Here is a 23,878-nt window from a genome sequence, read left to right on the forward strand (position 1 = left end):
TCACCCACGCACTGGAAAACTCTATGACATCAAAGGTGTAATCACCTGTAACATAAAGAATGTTATCTATTTACTTAAATGCCCATGCGGCTTGGCCTATGTTGGTAAAACGACCAGGCCACTAAAATCAAGAATCTCAAAACACAGATCAAATATTCGTAACCATGACATCAAAAGCCCAGTAGCGGTGCATTTTTCACAAGCCTCTCATAACGTTTCCTCTCTCAGATATTGCGGCATTGAACTTGTGAAACAGCCCTCCCACGGAGGAGATGTTAATTGTTTGCTACTCAAAAGAAAAGCACTCTGGATCTATACCCTGGACACTTTAGCTCCAAAAGGGTTGAATGAAGACTTTGACCTGAGGCCATTTCTGTAAATAACTCCTGTAATTGTGTTAATATTGTAAATGTAGTGTTTTCATTTTGCTGACTTGATATATGATATATGTAACACACTTTTGTGGTACCCCTTATGTATCTACATTCTTGCTCATCTACCACGACTGCCTACAGTGGTAGAGACATTTTTAAAAAACTTTCTAGGCTATGCTTTAAACACTGCAGGCCTTCTCTTAGCCACTTAATATATTTTTGTATTACAAATGTCGGTATATATATATTTTTTTTTATCTGTTTTCCTGATGTAATTGCAATTTTACTTGATTGGTCATGTGATTAATCATGGATGTATGTGATCATGTGATCATGCATGGCTGTATATATGGAGGTGTGTCTCCCCACTTGTTTTCATGTCTGATGAAGGGCTTGGGCCCGAAACGTTACACGTGGTGAGCAATCATTAAAATTGCTAAGGAGCATTTTCTGGTGTGCAGACTCATTGTTTACCTTTGCTACTACTTGTCTGCCCAGCACCCAGTTTTATTGTTTTGGATGTGCGTGCTGTACCTTTGAATTCTATTGCATGTATTTGATGAACTCATAAACATTTTTCCTTCCTGACGTACTTATATATCTACATTATGTCCCTGAGCTGCGGAGGCTGCTATATTCGATGTTTTATGAAGGGTTCAAACCCTCCACCTGCGGTAAACTCTTCATTTTTTCACTGTCACTATATCTGGCACAGACGGTTAGATGGCTTTTGTGTTCTTACACCTTTGAAAGAAGATGAAAGCCAGGTGTCACCCCTGTGTACCAGACACCTCATCTTCATTAAGTAGTCTGATGCATCTTCCCACTCGCACACACCATTCAGATCTCCACAAATCCCTCAAAGTCGTGCCCTCTCGACCCTCTGCCCCCCACCTGCAACACAAGGCAAAGAGAAAAGACACAATTTAGCCAATTAAAAAAATACATACCAAGGCGATTCTTGTAAAATTCTCTGTAGTTCTGCACTGTGGATACTTAGCAAGGTCCCATCGTGCATCAGAGTCCTCAAGGGTAAAATGGTCTGCTCTGCCTCCGTGAAGGATGGCTCAAGTCTCTTTCCTGCCGAGTCCCTTTTGAAGGCATCATGGCAACTCCTTCTCTAATGGCCTCCTGTCTAAATGAGCAGTGGCGGAATGTGCAGCGGTGCTGCACTGACCCTGTCACCATCCATTAGGCACTGTGTCTTTGGAACCACTGTCAGTCTGTGCCACACTCTCATTTGTGACACAACAGTATCATGTTCATCCCAGATGGAAGCTGCTGTTTTGTAATAAGTAAAGAGTGTTGGGACTGGCTTGGATGTTTACAGGAAGAATGACTTTGGACCTCCAGGATCCATCTGCAGCACATTAGCAGAACACCAACAGGAGCTCTCTCACAGACAGCCAACTGTGAATTCTGGGTTGCTACACTGAGTCGTTCCTTTGATAATGGACATAAAGTATAAAGTGGTTATTGGAGAAACTATTACAGACTGCACTTGTTCATCATCAAATTTATTTACATTAGGAAAGGGACCGCATTTAAATCAAAATGGTTAATAATTTAAGAATCCCAGCAGCCTGATCGCACAATGGTTCGTAGGTATTTGCATGGAGTGGTTACATGTTCAAATCATATTTTCTTAATGTTTTTATTACCTGGATGATTAAAATGATTAAGTCTACACACAGTTTACACACATATTGTTTTGTTAAATATACTCTGAAACAACCAATATGGATGTATTGACTCGTCTAAAATGTAAACATAGTTTTTGATTAGATAATAACTGATTGCAGAATTTATTCATTTTAAAGTTTTGGATAAAATGATGGATTCCTCTGCAAGGAGTTGAATGCAACACCTGACATCAGAGAACAGAATCAATGTTTATGTAAAATTGGGTCAATTTGTTAACATACCGTTTTTTAATTACATTAAAATCAAATTTGTATTCCATTAATTCAATATTCTATTAAGCAAAAAATAATTTGTGGTCCCACTTTATATTAAGTGGCCTTAACTACTATGTACTTACATTTAAACTAATCATTTGGTACAGTGCAATTATTGTGTACATACATGCTTTTACATTGTACTTATATTTGAAAAATATCTGCATTCAATTACATCTGTAACTACATTTATGATGAGACTGTTGACCCATCCCTTACATCTTAACCCACCCTTAAACCTACCCATAACATCAAACCGGTCTCAATAGCTGGAAAAGTGTTTTGCAATACAATATGAACGCAATAAGTACATTGTACTTATTTTTGATGTAAGTACACAGTAGTTTAGGCCACTTAATATAAAGTGGGATCAGTTTTGTAAACACTTGTGTTCATTTGTAAAATGCTTACATTTTAGATGCAATCAATATATTAGTAACAAACTTTTTAATACTGTATATACACCATTGTGCTTATGGATATCTAGACAACTTGGTAGCAAGGTTACTATTGAACTAAACTGAAAGTAAAACTAAAACCATAAAAAACATTTTGACTTGTATGTTAAATATTAGTAGAAATAAAATATACAGATATTATTATTTAAATGAAAAACTTTTAGTTATACTTGCACTACTAAAATAACTAAAACTATATAAAGTAATAAATACAAAGTATACAGACATTTTAAAGAGGATAGAATAAAAATGACATAAATCCACAACAAAATTACTTAAAAATTCTAACAAATAAATAAGTTTTAAATTAAAATGAAAACAGAAAATCTAAAAATAATATCAAATTAAAAATATAAAGAAAAACTAATACTATATCATATCATTTTTAAATAATAACTAAGTACTTCAAACAAAGTCTTTTAAAGATTTTATTTCAAGTTCAGGCAAGCTGATTTGGAAGATTCCCACTTTCTTTCCAAGCTGACTGATTAAAAAATAAATAGATAAAAAATCCTGTGTGCACTTAATCAGAGAAGTTGTATACAAATCAGCCAATCAGATTAGAGCTTGCCAGATCAGAAAATACTTTCCAGTTTTGTCTGCAAATGCATTAAACTTTCTGTGAACAGACTGTGTGTGAAGCGGTGGCCCCAAAAGATGTTTTTGTCAAACAAAAATGTAGTTTACTCCCTTATTTTATAATGTTTAATAAAAAAAAATATATGTATATATATATATATATATATATATATAGAGAGAGAGAGAGAGAGAGAGAGAGAGAGAGAGAGTTGTTAACTAGGTTATACTACTGTATATTCTCACTGTGTTAGGTATGTAGCCATGCTGCATATTTAAAAAAAAAAAAGGAAAAAGTTTCAGTTTTGAAACTGTACTTGCAGGGCTGATTCTGTGACACTTCTGCTATGCAGCACCACTTTTCATATGAAGTGAGAAAACTGCAACCTATTAATATTGATGCCAAAGAGAAAATGCGACACTTGGACCCATCTGCATCATCTAATTATTAAAATATTCATCAGAGAACTCCAGGTAGCGAGGAACCCACCCACACCAGCTCTTGGCTTGTCACTGGTTGACCCTCTTGATAAAAGCATAATAAGAACCTTTCAGAATTTCAGCTACATGAGTCTTAGCTCATTTAGAGCACACGTCAAACATCAGGGAAATGGACCCGGCGAGTCTGTGTGTTTGCGTTCCCTCAGTTGTAAACCGCAATTCTGGACTAGATAAGGAGGCCGAAGGTAATGGAGAGAAAATCCTTTTAGAAATCGTCATGGTCTGTACAGCGTCTAGATTAGGATTTCTTCTTATAATCCTAATGAAAATTGGTGTTGGAAATGACTTTCTTAATCAGCTAATACTGCGGCCTGTGCCGGCTTCTTTAGTTTGCCCAATAGCTCATGTTATCTTGCACACCTAGTTTGTTTACAGCTTTCCAAATGTAATTGAGACCACACCAATTGGCTGGTAGTAACTTACTCGGCATTGAAAGGCAAAATCTGTCATGTTATGAACTGCTTAGTAAAACTGGGTTCAGATCTCTGCAGGGAGCTGCTAATCATTACTTGGGTTTGAGTTTTCCCAATTTCGATCCTAACTTTCACAGGTTTGGAAAGCAACAGAAAGAATGACCTACTTTGGAAACTGCAGGCTGTTCTGCCCTGTATAAATGGCATGCATTACACAAATGTCTTCCATTTTCTCTAGCACACCGCCAAGTACACAGAAGTACAGAGGTCAGACATTTGCTTGAGTCAGAGTCATTAGACTTGTTTTTCAGAGTGTGCCTTGATACATTCCAGTAGTCAAAATAATAATAATTCATTTTTTTTTTCGGTGTAAGTACTCAAGTACAGACAAAATGGCCTTGAACATTCTTTATTTTCCATGCACACAGACATTCACACAGCGGAAGTCATTTTTAAGTACATAAAAATTTATTACAAAACATTCTCTAATGCAGAACATCAATAAGTGTGAAAAACACTAACATGTTCACCTTACTTAGAGAATCAAAATGCAGCCTGTTCAATTTTATGTCAGGATCCCAGTGCATACAGTGACACAAAAAGCGTGTTTATCTCTTAATTGGTGGGATGAGAACCATCTGCTCCATTGTGCTGGCCTGTCTCTGCATTTCCACTCTCATATTTTGCCTCAATCGTTCCAGCTGCCCCCGCAGTACAGCCTCCCTCGCCCTCAGCTCATCCAGAGCTGTCGATGCCTGGAGCTTCCAAGCTGTCACTTCCAGGCCAGGTTCTCCGGTGTGTAACCTGTGCGGTGGCTTTGTGGGCTGTGGATCCTGGATACATGGCAAAAAGCCTCTTGATGTGACTGCGGAGGTGTTAGTAAAACGGAGACCCTCTAAATAGCCGGAAACCTTCTTCTCCACCTCCATTCTCTGACTTTCAGAGAGCCGAGAAGCCCCTTGACGTCCCCCCTAATGAGAACGAAAGCTTGCTAAGACTGGTGATTTCAACAGACTGGAATACTAATCAAACATCAAATGGATACTAATATCAAAAAGAAAGGTATTGCAGAAACCCTTATGATCAGGTACATGGGAGTAGAAATGTCAGTGTATATCTCTTGCATCACTAGGAATGTGTTTAGAAAAGATGTGAAGAAATTGCAGTCAGAGATGCTCAGAATAAGACCTCAGCTATGGCAGGCGGTCATTTATCATAACAGGTTAGATCTGTGGATGTATCACATCACAAAGACCACCTAATTATCCACCGCACCAACCACATTGAATTTTCATTCAATAAAGTGTAATTTATTCAGGTAATAAAAGAATGCAATGATGAGATGACCTAGTTTTTATAATTATTTAAGTACCATCCTCGAACATAACAGAGACATTAAAACATCTCTCGAATCTGCTGGAAGAACCTTTGGACAGGAAATAAAGCATGATGAGGAAAGTTCCACATGCACAGAACCACTGGGGAATTGGTGCCTATGCAAACCCAAAGAAAAGAAATACTAATAATGATGATGAATATTATACATTTTATTTTGGTCATTATGGTATTTACTGTAGATGATTATTTTAAGACTTTTTAATTATTTATAATACTTAAAAGTAATTAAACAATTATCTAAATACTACAATAATTATTAGTAATATTAACATATAAAAATATTTTTTTAATATTATTTCTTTGTCAAGGTTTCTTTTTTTATGTACACATACTGTTGCTTTGCCAATATTTTATGTAAAATAAAAGTACTTTGAAAAACTCTAAACTGGAAGGTAACAGAAAATAAAGGGTGATGTGATCAACATATCAATGTGGACTGAGTTTATATAAATCTTAAAACTTAGACTGTCAACATGTCAAGCACTAACTGACAGCGCTTGAATTTAAAAACTTTATAAACTTCAGGCAGTGAAATCCTAACCTTATTATAAGTTGAAGCCTCCCCTTTGGCACTTATGTTGGTGGATCTTACCTGCTGGCTGGTCATTACCTGTGAGGTGAGTGTGAGAGTGGACTGCTCTATTCTTCTGGCTCTCAGTTCTGTCTGCAGCCTTAGCAACATCTTGTCAAGCCGTTTGACTGCTCTCCTGGTCTCGTCTCCGTGGGGACACCTCACCGTGACAGCCCGCTCCCTTGGTGGCCAATCGGCAGGATCGACCAAGGACGCATCAGCGAGGGAGCTGTCGATCACGCTGTCCTGCACAGAGACAAAGGCATAAGTCAAACAGGTCTGTCAGGACCCCCTTCTGAGACAATTGAAATGCATTGTTCTCAAGCCATGTCAGCGAACCCTGCTAAAAGAATTATATAGTCTTTAGATTAATTTACTAAAGAGCTATCAGTTAACTTTGTTTTCTTCTAGTTCTCATTTGCAGTCAGAACATGCATACTGTGTAATTTTTGTCAGGTTTCTCTTTAATGTGCAATCAACCACAATTTAACTTATTTTCTTAGGAAAATGAGTGTTGCTTGGTTAGCTATGCGAAAAATTAAAAGGGTGTTTTCAGAACTACACTTTATGTTGTTTATTTTGTCCTGAAACACACTAAACTGAAGTGGAACAGTGCATGGACAGTTCCTCAGTATTTACCTGAAATCCCATAGATTTAAAAAAAAAAAAAAAAAAAAAAAAAAAAAAAACTTCGTTAAAACATTATAAGTCAAGAGCCAAACACACATCACAACATTACAAACATTGATAAAGCAAAAAAGTTATTGAAAAATCAAATAAAAAGACAATAAAGATACAATAAAATCCTATGAAGTTCTGTGAATGACATTCACATTAAAAGTGACTATGTCATACATATGAACAATCCATTTCAAGTTTATTGCAGGATGCACATATGAATACAAATATTTCATTTGAAACTGGGGACAATGACTATATTATGTCATTTGCAGTGCTTCATGAGAGTGGGTGGTTGCTGAAGAGGTGTTTTTTTTTTTTAGTTCACTGTGTTATCATGGGAAAATTACTACAAATTATTTAAAAAAGGAAATGAATGGGATTTTTTAATCAGCAGAACCGAGTGCAAAAGTTTGTTTATAAAGTCAAATGTGAGCAAACTTGAATTTGAACGTTTACAAAAACTTTAGTTATTTTTAAGGTTAAAGTGTGTAAACCGGCCTTAAGGAGTTTAAAAGAAACTAATAGCCCTATGTATGAGCAATAATAACAGCAAGCACCACTGATCGTTTTCTTGTTAAAACAGTTCTGCTACAAAATGTCACACGACACTTCAGATTAACTCAATGAAAGTGTTTTCGGTAGATGATCCAGTTCACTCAAAGTCAGACTTTGTGCAAGCACCTGCAAAGAAAATTAATTCTTTAAGAACTTGTGCTAATCAACAGCAGCTCAAGCAATAGCTGCGACGCTTAAGAGCTGCTTCCATCACCCTTGTGTGGACGGTGACAGAACAATCATGCCCATATAGCACTCCATCCACAAAATGTTTGGCTTTCATCAAGAACTATAGATTTCCTATTGATGTGGGCATGCTATTTGATTTCCAATCCGCTTCTTCCTGTACTTTGGACCGGGGAACTTTTGTCTGCTTTTCAAAAGCAATTGAATTGAATTTCTCACTAAAAGGCTCCAAAAATTTAATTAACAGGGTTTAGAGTATTTCCACAACTCAATATACTAGATGATATTGTAATTCATTGAAACCTCACAATGCGTTTTATTCTGACTGTGCATCTTATATCGACTTATATTGAGGTTCATCATAAAAGTACCATAAGAAAAGTAATAATTTCAATAGTATGATGTGCTGGAAGTGGGAAAACTAAAAGCCCTCCTCCATTTGTCCAACTCAAAGGCACCCATGAGCTCACCAGTCTTACTGAATAGCAGTTAAAACATCCCTTTTTACTTCAAAATGCACACTGAGAGTGAAAAATGAAGCCCCTGCCAAGTGCTCAGGACCCACTTCTGCTAGCTGGAGACTTCTTTACAACTTCATTTCAAATTGGATAGGTGCCAGTGTGAGCGAGGGCTCTTGTCTGCCAGATTCAGAGTCCTGGAGCGCCAGTGCATCACTGTGAATGACAACTCAAATCTAGGCAAGGTTACTGCAGGCAGACCGGCAGTCTGGCTCTCAAACAACAGTAGGGTAATATACATATTAGATTTAGCAGCATTGGTAACTTTTCAGAGTAAATTAATTTGGAGGTTCTGAAAATCTCACACATCTGTCTGGATGAACCGGCCATGCATAAATACCTGGGGCGGTACAGCGATGTAACAGAATGAACTAACAGAATATCTGATAAAGGAGTGTGAATCTCAAATTCCTTTCTGCTTGGAACACAGCAGACATACCATCCAGCACCAGAATAAAGGTTCGTGGACTTTCCAATCCAGATACGCCTCCAGAATTCCATTCAATGATTGTATCCTCTCCAGCTCCTGAAATAAAATGTAACAAAAAAAATCCTGATTAAATGCAAAGAACCTCTGTTGTTTTTAAAACAATAAAACCCCAGTGGCCCTGCAGTGCAAGTACAGTTTTGTGCACACTTGGCAGCCTCTTTGATCTGTACTCAGGGGCAATTTTTCCCTGTAGGAGCTCAGCTAATACCTCACATCTCTGCGGTTAGACAGAAGCGCTCCAGGGACTAACTCTTCTCAGCACCCCACACAGGCTGAAGGGCAAAGGGGAGGGAGAGAGATCCCTGAGCTGCCCACCATAACGTACATGGCTTGAGAAGAGAAATTTATTAGCCTGTCTAAACATATCCCACACTGTATACTTCACACACTCAGACCTGACAGACCAAGGTCTAGAATACCTGGAGAAAGCTATTAGTTAAGAAGTAGGATCCCTGGTTGTACGTGATTTGAAATCTGCAATCTTCCGTCATGGGTGCTTGGCTCTGCTGCCAGCTTGTTTAGAGCCAATTTCCTGAGAGTCATACATGACATATGACTAATTAATGTGAGGTGATAAAAAAAAAAAATATATATATTATGTCATGACAATACAGATTGGCTGATGACACTGTAAAAATGTGCAGAGTGCAGAATTCATCACTAGTGACTATAATAAACCATACAAAAATAACTGGATATTGTTTATACATCTAATATACAGGGGATTCTCAATAAATTACAATGTTGTGGAAAAGTTTGTTTATTTCAGTAATTCAACTCAAATTGTGAAACTCGTATTAAATAAATTCAATGCACTTAGACAGAAGTAGTTTAAGTCTTTGGTACATTTAATTGTGATGATTTTGGCTCACATTTAAGAAAAAGCAAACAAATTAGAATACTTCATGAGACCAATAAAAAAACATTTTTGTGAATTGTTGGCCTTCTGGAAAATATGTTAATTTACTGTACATGTACTAAATACTTGTTAGGGGCTCCTTTTGCTTTAATTACTTTCTCAATTTGCGGTACTGCTGAGGTGGTGTGGAAGCCCAGGTTTCTTTGACCGTGGCCTTCAGCTCATCTGCATTTTTTGGTCTGTTGTTTCTCATTTTCCTCTTGACAATACCTCATAGATTCTCTATAGGGTTCAGGTCTGGTGGGTTTGCTGGCCACTCAGGCACACCAACGCCATGGTCATTTAACCAACTTTTGGTGCTTCTGGCAAACCCTGCTGGAAACTTAAATCAGCATCTTAAAAAAGCTGGTCAGCAGAAGGAAGCATAAAGTACTCCAAGATTCCTCAGTAAATGGGTGCAGTGACTTTGGTTTTCAAAACACACAATAGACCAACACCTGCAGATGACAATGCACCCCAAATCATCACAGACTTCGGAAACTTATGTAAGACGCCTCTGATGTTGTCTGTGGTTCAGGAGTGTCTTAACAAGAGGAATACGACAACTGTATACGACAACAAATTTCTTGACACGTCTGTATGCCTTGACCCCAGCCTCAATCCATTCCTTGTGAAGTTCACTCAAATTCTTAATCGATTTTGCTTGACAATCCTCTTAAGGCTGCGGTTCTCTCGGTTGGTTGTACATCTTTTTCTTCCACAGTTTTTCCTTCCACTCAAATTTCTGTTAACATGTTGGGCTACAGCACTCTGTGAACTTCCCGTTAAGCTTATTTGGAAATGAATGTTTGTAGCTTACCCTCCTTGTGATCGGTGTCAATGATTGTCTTCTGGACAACTGTCAGATCAGCAGTCTTCCCCATAATTGTGTTGCCTAGTGAACCAAACTGAGAGACCATTTTGAAGGCTCAGGAAACCTTTGCAGGTGTTTTGAGTTGATTAGCATGTCACCATATTCTAATTTGTTGGGTTTTTGTGAAATCACAATTAAAAGAACCAAAGACTTAAACTACTTTAGTATGTGTGCACTGAATTTATTTAATACACAAGTTTCTCAATTTGAGTTGAATTACTGAAATAAATGAACTTTTCCCTGAGATTCTAATTTATTGAGCTACACCTGTAATAAAGGGAAAAGGCCAATTTTGTGCCCATTCCAATTCTTACTAATTGTGAATGTGGGAATAAAATGGCAATAAACTTGAGCTTTAGTCATTTATAGAAACTAGTTTTTACAACCGTTCATTCCCATTAATAGAATGATTCACATGTGTCATAATTTCTTTTAATGCATTTAGAGGGATACTCCATCCCAAAATGCTTCGTACATCTTAGGAACACAATTTAAGATATTTTGGATGAAAACCGGGAGGCCTGCGACTTGTTCCATAGAGTGCCAAGTAATTTACACTGTCAATGTCCAGAAAAGTATGAAAGACATAGTCAGAATATTTCATCTGATATCAGTGTTTCAACCGTAATGTTATGAAGCGACAAGAATACTGTTTGTAAGCAAAGAAAACTAAAATAATTACTTTATTCAACAATTCCTTTGTCAAAGTCTCCTCTGTGTCTCTCCAAATTAAAGCATAAATACATGTAGAAACAGCGCATCCTTGTGGTGCAGCTGACACAGAAGAGCGTCTGCAGTTTGAGTGAAGGGGACACAGAGGAGACTGTTGACAAAGGAATTGTTGAATAAAGTTGTTATTTTTGTTTTCTTCGCTTACAAACAGTATTCTCATCGCTTCATAGCGTTATGGTTGAAACACTGATGGCAGTGGACTATTCTGACGATGTGTTCATACTTTTCTGGACCTTGACAGTGTAACTTATTTTTTACTTGGCAGTCACAAGCCTTGTCTTTACATTTATTTTGAAAGATGAAGTTTGCGATTATGGAAAGGGGCATTACATTTCCGACGAGTGCTTGCAGTGTTCAATCACAGTGCACTGGGTCAGTTGGCCAATCAGAGCATACTGCGCTTGTCGGAAGGAGGAACTTTTTAGAAAATGACGCGTTTGAGAGAGGTGGGGCATAGAGGACCTACAATAATGTACAGTATTTAAAAATAATGTGTTTTTTGAACATTAAAGCATGTCAACATATTCGGTTACAACAAATAAACATCACATGACCCCTTTAACTGCCATGACTGGGTTGACTATATTATAAGTAGGTTTTTTCAGTATTTTACTTTTGCACTAAACATTTTGCCTGTACTAACTACAATGACTGTTTGAAATTATAATACCTTTGATTAGCCCTAATTCAAGCCCTAGGCAGCATAATTGTTAAAAACACACTCTTTTACACTATCTTTCACTCACTTTCTATTTATACCACTTGTTCTTTTCCACACTTTTGTTATATACTCTAAACAACCTACCTGACAAAAACAGCCCCTTCTTTGGTGTCAGGAGGGAGACTTTTTCTCATACATAAAATACTCTTACAATGCCTCTAAAGAGCAAGGGAAAGAGGAAAGGAACACGAGAGCGTGGGCCTTTTGACTTTAAAGAACAAGATCTGCACTCTTCAAACAAGCAGGATTTCCCACCTTGTCAATCTGTCACACCAAAGCATCGGGCGGCAGGTACACAGAGGTGGATGCTTCATTACAACCTTCTCCAGATTAAGCCAGGGGATGAAAAACACATTGACAGCTGTGAGCAATCATTCGTAGATTGAAATGAGCTTGTTACCTAGCTCACGGCAGTTATTATCGAGCGCTGATCTCCATATGCTCTGATGACGGATAGAAGCACTTACCATACACCAAAGGAATACAAATGCGACAAGAAGTCTCTGGAGAGAATCTAAATTAGTAAAGGCGTTACTTGTCATGTAATGACACTGATCAGGGGCTGAACTCATTACCCAGTGTTTAATGCACAAATCCTGAGACCTACATGATCTCATGCCAATATTTCATTACAATGTTCCAGCATTTTCATGTCACCTTGTCAAGAGCAGTTGATGTCATGTTGCTGTAATGGGAACCAGTGAGGTGAGGCTGGCAGACAGCAGAGGGGCTGATACTGGAGATAACCTAGAAAGAGAGAACACAGGGTATTATTATATTTCTGCATTTACATCTAAATATGCTGTTTTCATCATTATTTTAGATTATATTTTTAGTGACTTACCCTATGGGTGAATTTGGACCTCTCCTCCTGGGCTGAGAGTAAGCTCTTCCACTGAAGTCTTAGTTTCCCATATTGCCACTGCAGAGCCTGTAGTACCGGGTCCTTCTTCACTGAGGCATCCTCTCCTGGTCCATGTGCCGCTACGTCAGGCTGTCCAGGTATTAGTCCTTGGGGGATCTTGCATGTTCACAAACATAAAAAAAATTACATTACAGTAGCTATCAAGCATCATTCTATTAATACTGTAACAACATCTGGAGGCAAAAAGTACAAATTCTACAATACAATAGTAAAGATAAAGAAATCCTTGAGTAGATTAAGGTTTTATGATTTAACCCCAGGGGAGACATGAACCTCAAGCTGGTTCTAGGGGAGATTTTGATTTAACTTTGTTAAACCCATAAAACAGGAATTGTTACTTAGGGCTTTTGCTATTACAAATAATAATGTTTTGATCTTGTTTCTTTTTGTAATTAACAGCTCTAAGGAACACTCCACTTTTTTTCTTTTTTTTAAACATGCTAATTTTCTCCCCTAGAGTTAAACAGTTGAGTTTTACTGTTTTCAAATCCATTCAGCCAATCTCCGGGTCTGGCGGTAGCTCTTTTAGCTTAGCATAGACCATTGAATCTGATTAGTCCGTTAGCATCTCGCTCAAAAATTACCAGAGTTTCTATATATTTCCTATTTAAAACTTGACTCTTCTGTAGTTGCAGTGTGTACCAAGACCGATATTACCGATATTACACAGCGACTGAAAATAGTCCCCAGCTAGTTTGTGAAGTTGCAGCAATAGCAGAGTTGCTGGGGACTATTTTCAGGTGCTGTGTAATATCACTGTGCCTGCTGCACCCGTGGTACGGCAGCAAAGTTCCTTGATTATAAAGCCGGAATAAGAGTATTGTTCCCAGCCATATCGGCCAAGAAAATCGCAACTTTTCATTTTCCGTCTGCCTTAGTACACAATGTTACTACAGAAGAGTCAAGTTTTGAATAGGAAAAAAATAACAACTCTTTGGTCTTTTTTGAGTGAGATGCTAACGGTCTAATAAGATTCAATGATCGATGCTAAGCTAAGCTAAAAGTGCTACCACCGGACCCTGAGATCAGCTGAATGGATTCGAAAAAAGTAAAACACAACTGTTTAACTATAGGAGAGTTGGAAAAAGTGGAGTGTTTCTTTAACAAACAATTTAGCTTTTTTAGGAAAAAATATGTTAGTGCTGCATTCAGATTTTGTTCCTGTAGCTCAACTGGTAGAGCATTGTGATATCAAGCACAAGGTTGGGGGTTCGATTCCCCGGGAACACATGATAGGTAAAAATTGATAGCCTGAATGCACTGTAAGTCGCTTTGGATAAAAGCGACTGCTAAATGCATATAAGGATAATGGATAGATTGTTGGATGGTTATCATAGCAGTATATAAACTACCTTTAAAAGTTTGGGGTAAAATTTTGTATTGTATTTGAAAGAAGTTTCTTACGCTTAGGCTACATTAATTTGATCAACACTTTGGTGAAATATTATCATTGAATTTTTGTTTCTATTTTCAAAATGTAATTTATTCCTGAAATGGGCAAAGCTGATTTTTTTAGCAGCCATCAACCTTCAGTGTCACATGAACCTTCAGAAATTACTGTATATGCTAATTTGGTGCTTAAGAAACATTGATGCATTTTGCGGGTTTCATTGATTAATACAAAGCTCAGAAGAAGAGCATTTATTTGAAACAGAAATCTTCTGAAACATTAAAATGTCTTTGTCACTTTTGATCAATTTAATACATACTTTCTAAATGAAAGCATTATTTGTTTTTTGTTTTGTTTTTTATGTACCGGCTCCAAACCTTTGAACAGTAGTATTCTGTGCACATATATAAATACATCAAACAGAAATATATTTATGCGGCACTCCTTTTGAGAAAAATGCAACACTCAGACCTATTAAAAATGTCAAAATTTATATTAAATAACAGATTCTGTATTATTATACCAAATTCAGTTTGCTTTTTTTTTGTTATAATGGGGTCAGTAAGGTTTTTATTAACTCTAATGATATAATGATTATTGATATATATATATATATATATATATATATATATATATATATATATATGTATATATATGCTCGAAACAAAATAGCCCACCATGGAGTCTCTGATACTCTGGATTCTAGATATGATACAGTTTAATCCTCTAAAGTAAGCAAATGAGTATTTTTTTACTCTTACTGTTTTATCATCAACCAGGCGCAAATTTCAAGTTAGAATGTTTAAAATCATAATAACATACTTCTCAACTTCTTCTCAACTTCTTCTCAAAAGAATTTACGATAGTACTCTTGACTAGCACATATGGTGAAGGATGAGTTACACGCTGATCTACTGTATATTAGAATTATTAATCCTAGATATGAGCAATAGTGATGCTTGCTGAAACAGATGAAACAGCGTCCATTAGATTAAAGTTTAAGGATTTAACCAATTAGACTTTCAAAAAGAGCAAAACAGCCTTAAAATTGATCTTAAAAGCAAACAGGATTTTTTTTTTATTGTGCTTTGTTCATTATCGTTTGTTATTAGAAAGTTGATTAGATTAGTCAGTCAAGAGCAAATGGAACAACAAGTTAACTGTTTAGTATCTCAGTCATGCATAATGTTCTTGAGAGGCTGCTGATAGGATTTCAAGAAAAGTTTTTTCCGTTTTTTTTTTTTTTTTTTTTTTTTACTAGAACTAGAAATTCAATGTCCTTTCCATGAACATCATTGTGCATAAAATGAAGTTATTCTGCTCCCTGCTGGCCTTAAACAGAATAACACTTGAAATTCTAACTTGACTGCTTTTTATTTACAAGATCCTTGTAGTATTAATAGAGGAAAGCATTTTATAAAAATAGTAATCTGTCCGTTGATTGGATCACCAGATCCCAATGTCTCACCAGTGGTGCAGATGAGAGTGTGTCTAATTGATGAACCTTCTCAGCCAGCATGAAGTCTAGCAGATTCCCTGATGACAGAACCCAGCCGAACGCCAGGAGCAAATCTCGGCTCCCCACCTCTTCTGTGTGACTGGGGGGCCAGGGCCCCACCACCCACGGGGCCCCATAGCCACAGTAACACAGAGCACTCCTGACAAACAGCAGCTGCATATCTGCAAGCACAACACTGTGAGTCATACAAACAATAATGTATTATTACACATTGACTGCAGTTGTGGGCAATGATCAACTTACCATAGTCTTGGTCTCTAAAGTCCCAGCATGCACAATCTAAAGCAAAAGCTTTCTGCAAAAGCCTGCTTAGCAAACTCCACATGTCCACTGTCTGAAAGCAAAACATGTTTTGAGCACACTAAGTACGGTTTATCTAGCTAATGATGATGAATCTTCTACCGAACTACCCTAAATGAAATTAGAGAGGGAGAAGAGCTAACGTTACCAAGACAGTAGTAAAGTAACGTTACCATGATCTTACCGCATCTTTTCTGTTGAATTTGGCTCTCCTGAATGCCTCAGCTGTTGGCATCGACTCGACGCTTAACACAGACAGTAATTTACAAAGAGAAGTAATAACTTCTTTCACTTTAACACTCTTTTCGCGAGGCATTTTGCATGTTGTATGTTTAAGGCAACAGTTGCTTGCAACAGACACTTCCTAGTTGAGTGACATTTACGCCGTTTTGATTAGTTGTTGTTTTGGCGCGCTACATGATTGACGTCAATCCTGACCAATAAAAATTGTAGACAGCCAACCTCGATACGTCACACTTCCTGAACTTTATACAGTATAGTCTTATATAGATCAGTGGTTTTACTGATTATTTATTTTGTATATTACATTTTTGAGCTATTTTGTGCTGCTTGAGGCTGTTGTTTTGAAATATGAAATATAAATAAATAAATTCTCAAATATCTCCTTCTAAATTCCGCAGTTCAATTGGAAAGTATACTAACATGTAATTACTGACCTAACGCCTTGTTCCATAGTCATACAATTTCAAGGAGGAATAACATTTTCTCATATTTTGTTAATATGTAACGTTTATAATAACCTAGCAATGAAGTGAAGAAAAAAAAGTTTGTAAAGGACTTTACTGCCCCCTACTGTTTATGATTCAACGCTTATCCCCTAAATAATCTTAGTTTATTTTAATTAAAAAAATTACTAAAGATTTTTAAGATCAAAAGATGTATTCTTTACCATTAATTAATGCACTGTGAACTAAAAAAATTTTTTTTGACTAACATTAATTTTACAGCCAAATAAATGCTGTAAAAATATACTGTACATTCTTAGTCTACATTAGTTAATGCATTAACTAATGTTATCAAATGAGAATTTATTGTAAAGTAATGGTAGTAATAATAATAGCATTTCTTGAGCAGAGGACAAAATACTTTATTGTTTCTTATGAAACACAGTAAACAAAAACATGTATATGGGGGGAAAAACATGCTCAAAATTGTTACTATAAAATTGAAATCACACTTATAAAATTTTTAAGAAAGTCAGACAACATTTTTATTACAGTATTAGTTATGGTATCTTTATTTGGCCACAGTACACTTATGTTACTTTATGAAGACATGCTATGAAGTGTTAAATTGCTCTCACTGTGCACCATACAATATAATATGTTAACAATACACTTAGTGATGGAACTGTATGATAACAGAATAGCCGCAAATAGATTAGGAGATTGCTTATGTCAAGACAAGAATTTGAATCTTGCAATTATTAATGAACTTTAAATACAGAGTATTTTTAAAGTAGCCTCCTAATAGAGACATACTAAAATGGTAAATGGTAAATGGACTGCATTTATACTAAAGCATAGCACCACCAAATAGAACAGTTGAAGCCAGTCCACACTTGATCAGTCATTCCAGTTTTGTAGTTGCTGTCACTGGCTTGCATTTACTGTTACAATCTATCAAGTTATTGATCTCCCTGAAAAGTTTTGTCATTAACTTTCTCAACTTTTAATATGTCCTTCATGTGTGAACATGGAAATTAACTGGTTATTCAAGTCAAACATCTTATTTCACTGAATCAAGTTGTTAAATTATTAAGTATAATAGGTGTACATATTAATTCTTCATAGTACATTTTTAAGCATGAGTTAGATTAAGTAGAAATTTCTTTAAGGTAACAATGGCATTCTTAATTATTTTTGTATTTTTTTTTACAGTGTAAGTAATGAGTACCAATCAATCTGTCCTTCTGCACGACCCATACATTATGATTGTATATTTTCGCTTGTGCTAAGGCTAAAAAAATGCATCAAGTGTGTGCTTTTCAAATCTATTCAAATAGCGTTAAAGCTCAAGAAAATGGATTTAGGTTTTTAGCTTATTCCATATAAATACACCTAAAAAATGCAAATATTGCACAGACTTCTAATAGTTAAAATGCTGGTGTTTAAACAATAATAATGCACCAACTTTAGAATATTTAAAGGAATTGCATCAACTCTCCCCTTCACCTTCCTCCTCTTCTTGTTTGATAACAGGGTTTCCTAAAAATGAAAATGATGAGGAAATCATCAAGGGTCATTTTTGCCACCATGGTCTTAGAAACATATGAACATATGAACTTTTATTTTTTTTTACGTTTAACTAATTGTTTAAAGGGATAGTTCACCCAAAAATGACAATTCTGTCATCGTTTACTCACCTTCATGTCGTTCCAAACCTGAATCAGTTGCTTTCTTATGTTGAACATAAGATAAGATATTTTGCACCAACTGTTTGATTACCAGCAATCTTTAAAATATCTTCTTTTATGTTCAACATAAGAAAGCAACTCAAACAGGTTTGGAACGACATGAGGGTGAGTAAACGATGACAGAATTTTCATTTTTGGGTGAACTATCCCTTTAAATATTGGAAAAATATGCTGCTGACCATCTAGCTTTTTAAGCTTGGGAATCCTCTTAGTAGCTTCCTCCATCCAGTTGCCATCTGCAGAATACTTCTCTTCTAATGGATTCCCCACAAAGACAAGGTCTACCAATGATGGAAGATCTGCCAGCTTCTGAAACTCCCCTAAAGGAGCAAACAGCCTCATAAAATGCTCATCCTTGACATACCATGACTGAGCTGCTATGGGACTCTCAGTAATCTATCTTCCATGCTCACCCCATTCCTTCACCAAGTTGTTAGACATGTACAAGACCTTGAGTTTCTTCATGACATGAATTCCCTTCAGTTTTTCTATGAGGTTATAAGAGATCCACAGCTCCTCCAGAGTATCACCTACTGCCTCCTGTCAGGGACAGAAGAGAAGTTAGAGAGAAAAGGAGTCCACTTCTTAACCTTATCCTATAATGTTCTGTTACTGTACTTACAAGTCCATTAAGGTTTTTGACGTTATTCCGGCCCAAGGACAGTATCTTAAGGTTCTCTAGAAGAAAAATGTAAATAAACTGTTCAGCAATCATTAACACATGCACTTGACGGGTATGTATGTATGTACTTACTTAGACCATTCAAGTTGGCAATTTTTTCAATACAGTTTGTAGACAAGGATAATCTCCTAGGCAGAACAGAACATACAAAGAAAATATATTATAGAGTTATTATATCTGAAACACAATGATGTTGGTTTATAAAAAAAATACACTTAAAAGTATGTCTATTTGTATATTTAGACTCACTCGCAGTTGACAAGGTTTGAGAGAGATGCGTCCATTTTTTCAATGGGAGGGATCTGACCATAAAGCTTCACTGCTGCTGCCTCGTTTGCTTTTTCACCTGTTTTCTCCTCCTTGAATAAACCAAGTGAAATCAAACAAGACACAGAGCAGAGCTTACATATTTACTGTGAATATTTAATGGGTTAAAACTTGGAAGAACTAATCTACAATCTTAATTAGCAATAAATGTTTTACCCATTTCGCCAGGGCCTCTTTAATAGTTGTTGCTTTTGCCTGAAAACACAATAATAATAAAATTGTGATGGCTCACAGCAAGGTAAGATTATGTTTGTTGCAAAAATATAGTTAAGATCCTAATAAATTGTAATAAAATGTATTTTTTTCTCTGTATCTCGACGAATATGCTACTGTTATTGAAATCCAGCTGAGCTCACTAATAATACAGATGCTAAGCTAGCTAGACTCTCCACATTACGTTTACATCTTCTGTAGCCCCTTTAATCTAACCTTAATCTAAAATCTAACCTGCTAATGTCTGAAAGCTAGCAATGTGGCTAAATGTTAATCTGCTACAAACTGCCTTACACAATTGATGAACACTAATGCAACTTGTATTTCCAGCCAGCGTGATGGTCTCTTTTTATTATTATATATTATTATATATTTCCTAATTTAGAACAATGCATTTTGCACTCAGTAATGTCCCATAATACTGTGTATTAAAAGCAGAAATAGGATTGGGAACTCACCATGTTGTTCTTTACGGTTGCTATGGAACTGCTCCGACGCAAAGCGCGTGCGCGAAGTGATGCCTCCGTCTAGCACGAGCCGCGTATTCGCGTGACAACACGCACATCATCACGGTCGCCTTGTCCATATGAAAAGATAAATAATGAAACAAATCGAAATATCACAATTCTATTTTCGCTTTTTATAATATAAAGGCATTTATATTTGTTATATATATTATTTGGCTCTAGATTTAGCCCTCCATTGTAATACTAGAAAATAAACTATTATATCCATTGGGTGGTTAATGGTGTAATACCACAGTCAGACCACTGGGTGGGAGTGATGTAACAATGATTACAGTCTTACTGCCCTCGATGTACAGTAGTGTGTGTGTGTGTGTGTGTGTGTGTGTGTGTGTGTCTGTGTGTGTGTGTGTGTGTGTGTGTGTGTGAAAAAGAGAGAGAGAGAGCAAGAGAGAGAGAGAGAGAGAGAGAGAGAGAGAGAGAGAGAGAGCAAAACAGAGATCCAAGACTTGGATGTATTAGGCTGTTTAGGATTCATCAGCTATCTTCTACATGCCTTTAATAACAGTACCATATGTAATGGAATCCATTTCCAGCAAAAAAATAAAAAAAAAATAAGTACATAGATAGGCCATAGTTTAACCATGGCATTTGTAGTACAAATGGAAGCCTAATAAATCCAGCAAAAAAAAAAAAAAACACCTCTCTCTGTCTACTACACATTTGCTATAATAAAACAATGAAAATTCTGAAATAATTGTGACAGAAATTAAAATTTTTAACTTATGATTATATTTATGTCTCATACCTTGACCTTTATCTCATAATTTCTACTTTTAATCTCATAATTATGACTTTGTATGACATAGTTTAGACTTTTTATTTCATAATTAAGACTTTCATGTCATACAGCAATGATGGTTTTCAAAGCATGCATGTTTAATTTTTATTTTATTTATTTATTTATTTTTGGTAGAAATGGGCTTCTTCCATAGACCGAAAGAGGTCTAGAACACTTGACTCATTGTTTCCTTTTATATGTTAAAACAATAGTATTTTGCATCAATGAGTAAACATGTAGGCTACAATAGCTATGATGATCACAAAACAAGTCAAGAGTTAAAACTCAAATACTGAGGCCAAAATACAAAGTATCTAAATGCAAATAGGCAATGCGTGTAAAAGTATAAAAATACTACAAAAATGCTATATAAGCAGTAAAAAATACTGCAAACAGGAATTCCGTGTCCAGCATAATATAATATGTTCAGAATGGAAACACTGAACAAGAGATTTTCCGAACCTATGTTGGACTGGACGTTTATTAGAAATGTAATATGTACTATCCCGAGAGTGTCTATAGTGGGCTTTTTTATTATTCTAATAAAACCCCACACGATCGGTGGCTTTAAATTGCTTTATCTGCGGTCTCATTAGTGAAATGACTGTTTGTCACATTTGCACGGAGAAAATCAGTCGCATTACGCTGGCAAAACCATGAATAATGATTCAAGAAATAGCATTCAGTGCCGAGGAGCGCTTTAATCGTGTTGATCTGACACACGCATGCGCAGTGCAGCCCAGCGACAGCCGAGCAGAGCAGCCTCCTCAAGAGCCCAGCAGCGACAATTCAGACAGCAGCAGTCAGTCAGTCTCCCAGTTCCTGTTTCCGCCACGACTCACCAAGCATCCCTTTCGTTAAAACATACGCGCTGTGGAGATACTAAAACGCCAGTGCCATATCAAGGTAAGTGTATCGCCGTTACACACGACCGCATTATTTAAAGGAAAACGTCGTTTTTCTCGCCTGCGAGTTCGCTCCATCCCGGCCTGTTGCTAGCTGCATCGACTGCTGAACGGCAAAAATAACGGTCATGTTTGCAGCTTGAATTCATTGTGTTTTGGCGCCGTGATCTCTGCTCAGACAGTCATTCTGTGGACATCACGATCACGGCACGCTGTATAATGTGCTTATGTACTAGAAAGAGATTGCGAATGAGAATAGCAGTGCCAAATATAGGAAGCCTAACGTATTTTAAGCGAATTTACAACATGTATCGCGAACGAATCTGTTTACAAATACGCCAGACGACATTATTAATAAATGGTTTATATCAGGACTGTGGTGCAGTGTAAAAGCCCGAGATGTTAGTCAGACATCGAGCTGGAATCGCAGCAGCAGTAGCGTGTCCATGTTTATGTGTGGAGAAAAAGGCAAGTTAACATGAAACCGCTGCAGAAATCAACTAGAGTGTTACTTTTAGACCCTTGTGGGAAAAGGCAGTGTTACTGAACACTGCAAAGTGTTATTTAAAGAAATAGTTCACCCAAAATAAAATTCAGAAATTTCGAAGAGTGTGGTTTCCATCAAATGATAGCGAATGGGGATTGAAAATGTCAAGCATGTGAACTGTAATAAATGTGTCATAAAAGTAGTCCGCACATCTCGTACAGTAGTCTCTAGGTGTTTTGGAGCCAGAACATGGCAGTTTTGTGAGGAACAAAATGCAGTTTTTGTTTTAAAAGCTTGACATCCGACTTCACTCTCCATGGGAGAGTTTTTTTTTTTTTTTAAATAAAAAAGTTAAAGGTGTATCTTCAATGAATCGGTGGATGCAAACATAACCAACCTGTTTCTCTTTAAAAAGCAATTGTATGACTTGAGAATACTTGGAAAATAGGTTTAAGATCAATGGTGCTTTTTCATCCTTTTGTAGTCATTGTAATTACATGCAAATAAGCACCTGGCAGATTGCTCAAAATATCTTTTTCTGGTTTGGAACAATGTGAAGGTGGGTAAATAATAACAGCATTTTGATTTTAGGGTGAACTGTCCCTTTAAGAATGACGTAAGCAATAAAGCCTGTTATTTTAGCAATACAAGCTATTATTATGATGACAGTTGCTACAAGTATTTTTGCTATTCTTCTATATGTCAAAGGATATGAAACAGGGAGCTGCCTACCTAGAAGCCATAGATATGAAATCAAAGACACAGAGATTATTTGCCTCTGCCAGTGCTTTTTTTTACTTAATCCACTCCTATCACACCCATTAGACACACTTCAGGATGGGCACTTTTAATTATCATCGAATAACAATTTGGCGTCACACCTTCAAGGCTACTTTGTGGTTTTATCTCCCGTCATGTTGTCTGCTATTTTAATTAATGTACTGAAAACATTTGCCTCACTTAAGAGCCTTGTAAAATCAATGTTCGGTCATAATGCCCAATCCCTGCTCTTCCAAGCATGCACCATTAACAAGCTTTCATAGTCAAGTGTGTTAATAAATCTACTTGGACTTGTGTGCATTGTTAACATTCATACATCTTTAATAGTGCTTTTTGAATTGAATCAGCTTATCTCACTTGACTTGGAATTAATGATATAATTAAATCTGCCGTGATAATTGATACCTCCACAAGCTTAGGTTTCTGGAAAGAGATGTTGTTCCTTGAAAGTCAGATGGTCCTCATCAAAAAATTAAACTGTTTTCTGAATCTGTTCTGTATCACTTGATTTGCTGTGCATTTGACCTTTGAGCAGCAAAGCATACAACAATATGAACATTTTATTTCATACACCTATGTAGATACTGTATATTATCATACTATAAATGCCAGGCTCTTTTCCATTGTACACTGGAAAATATTTTTGTCAGGGAACTGTAAAAGTGGTTAACAAATATTGCCTGAATCAGCCTGACTATATTAGC

The 23,878-nt window shown here is 36.5% G+C and overlaps 3 protein-coding genes across 8 annotated transcripts in view; 1 reads left to right on the top strand and 2 right to left on the bottom strand.

Annotated features, from left to right (window-relative positions):
• Nucleotides 1–4,673: 4,673 nt before the first annotated feature.
• Nucleotides 4,674–16,434, bottom strand: tedc1 (tubulin epsilon and delta complex 1). 3 transcript variants are annotated; one of them, XM_059519180.1, is made up of 8 exons: nt 16,223–16,434; nt 15,982–16,072; nt 15,688–15,899; nt 12,749–12,925; nt 12,562–12,651; nt 8,629–8,715; nt 6,289–6,495; nt 4,674–5,251 (listed from the first exon to the last, which is right to left on the bottom strand). In XM_059519180.1, the coding sequence occupies exons 1-8, from the start codon at nt 16,352–16,354 to the stop codon at nt 4,889–4,891; spliced, it is 1,359 nt and encodes a 452-aa protein (XP_059375163.1). In that variant the 5' UTR covers nt 16,355–16,434; the 3' UTR covers nt 4,674–4,888. The 3 variants fall into 3 exon arrangements, with proteins under 3 accessions (XP_059375163.1, XP_059375161.1, XP_059375164.1); XM_059519178.1 differs by having other exon boundaries at nt 6,271–6,495; nt 16,223–16,433; XM_059519181.1 differs by having other exon boundaries at nt 6,271–6,495; nt 16,212–16,348.
• A 1,513-nt stretch (nt 16,435–17,947) lies between these two features.
• LOC132112101 (dynein axonemal light chain 1) lies at nt 17,948–20,273 on the bottom strand. The gene is made up of 8 exons (XM_059519686.1): nt 20,156–20,273; nt 19,641–19,679; nt 19,407–19,516; nt 19,230–19,285; nt 19,098–19,153; nt 18,889–19,015; nt 18,655–18,795; nt 17,948–18,266 (listed from the first exon to the last, which is right to left on the bottom strand). The coding sequence occupies exons 1-8, from the start codon at nt 20,156–20,158 to the stop codon at nt 18,217–18,219; spliced, it is 582 nt and encodes a 193-aa protein (XP_059375669.1). The 5' UTR covers nt 20,159–20,273; the 3' UTR covers nt 17,948–18,216.
• Nucleotides 20,274–21,749: 1,476 nt separating this feature from the next.
• The window catches only part of LOC132111667 (alpha-(1,6)-fucosyltransferase-like), a 99,609-nt gene continuing 97,480 nt past the window's right edge, over nt 21,750–23,878 (top strand). For all 4 annotated transcript variants that reach the window (XM_059519186.1, XM_059519185.1, XM_059519182.1 and 1 more), the window contains exon 1: nt 21,750–21,908. The gene's annotated coding sequence lies outside the window, so the exon portion shown is untranslated. The remainder of the gene's footprint in view (nt 21,909–23,878) is intronic.

Source organism: Carassius carassius, chromosome 31 (genome assembly GCF_963082965.1).
Source record: "Carassius carassius chromosome 31, fCarCar2.1, whole genome shotgun sequence".
Lineage (NCBI taxonomy): Eukaryota > Metazoa > Chordata > Actinopteri > Cypriniformes > Cyprinidae > Carassius > Carassius carassius.

Bases quoted from the DNA above. Each gene is read 5' to 3' on its own strand.
- tedc1 (XM_059519178.1), bottom strand. From the start codon at position 16,354: ATGCCTCGCGAAAAGAGTGTTAAAGTGAAAGAAGTTATTACTTCTCTT. The intron at 15,900-15,981 runs GTAAGTTGATCA...TTGTGCTTGCAG, and splicing joins CTTTAGAGACCAAGACTATG to ATATGCAGCTGCTGTTTGTC. The intron at 5,252-6,270 runs GTAAGATCCACC...CGTTCTCATTAG, and splicing joins AGGTAATGACCAGCCAGCAG to GGGGGACGTCAAGGGGCTTC.
- LOC132112101 (XM_059519686.1), bottom strand. The intron at 19,286-19,406 runs GTGAGTCTAAAT...TGTTCTGCCTAG, and splicing joins TCAAACCTTGTCAACTGCGA to GAGATTATCCTTGTCTACAA. The intron at 18,796-18,888 runs GTGAGCATGGAA...TTGCTCCTTTAG, and splicing joins CAACTTGGTGAAGGAATGGG to GGGAGTTTCAGAAGCTGGCA.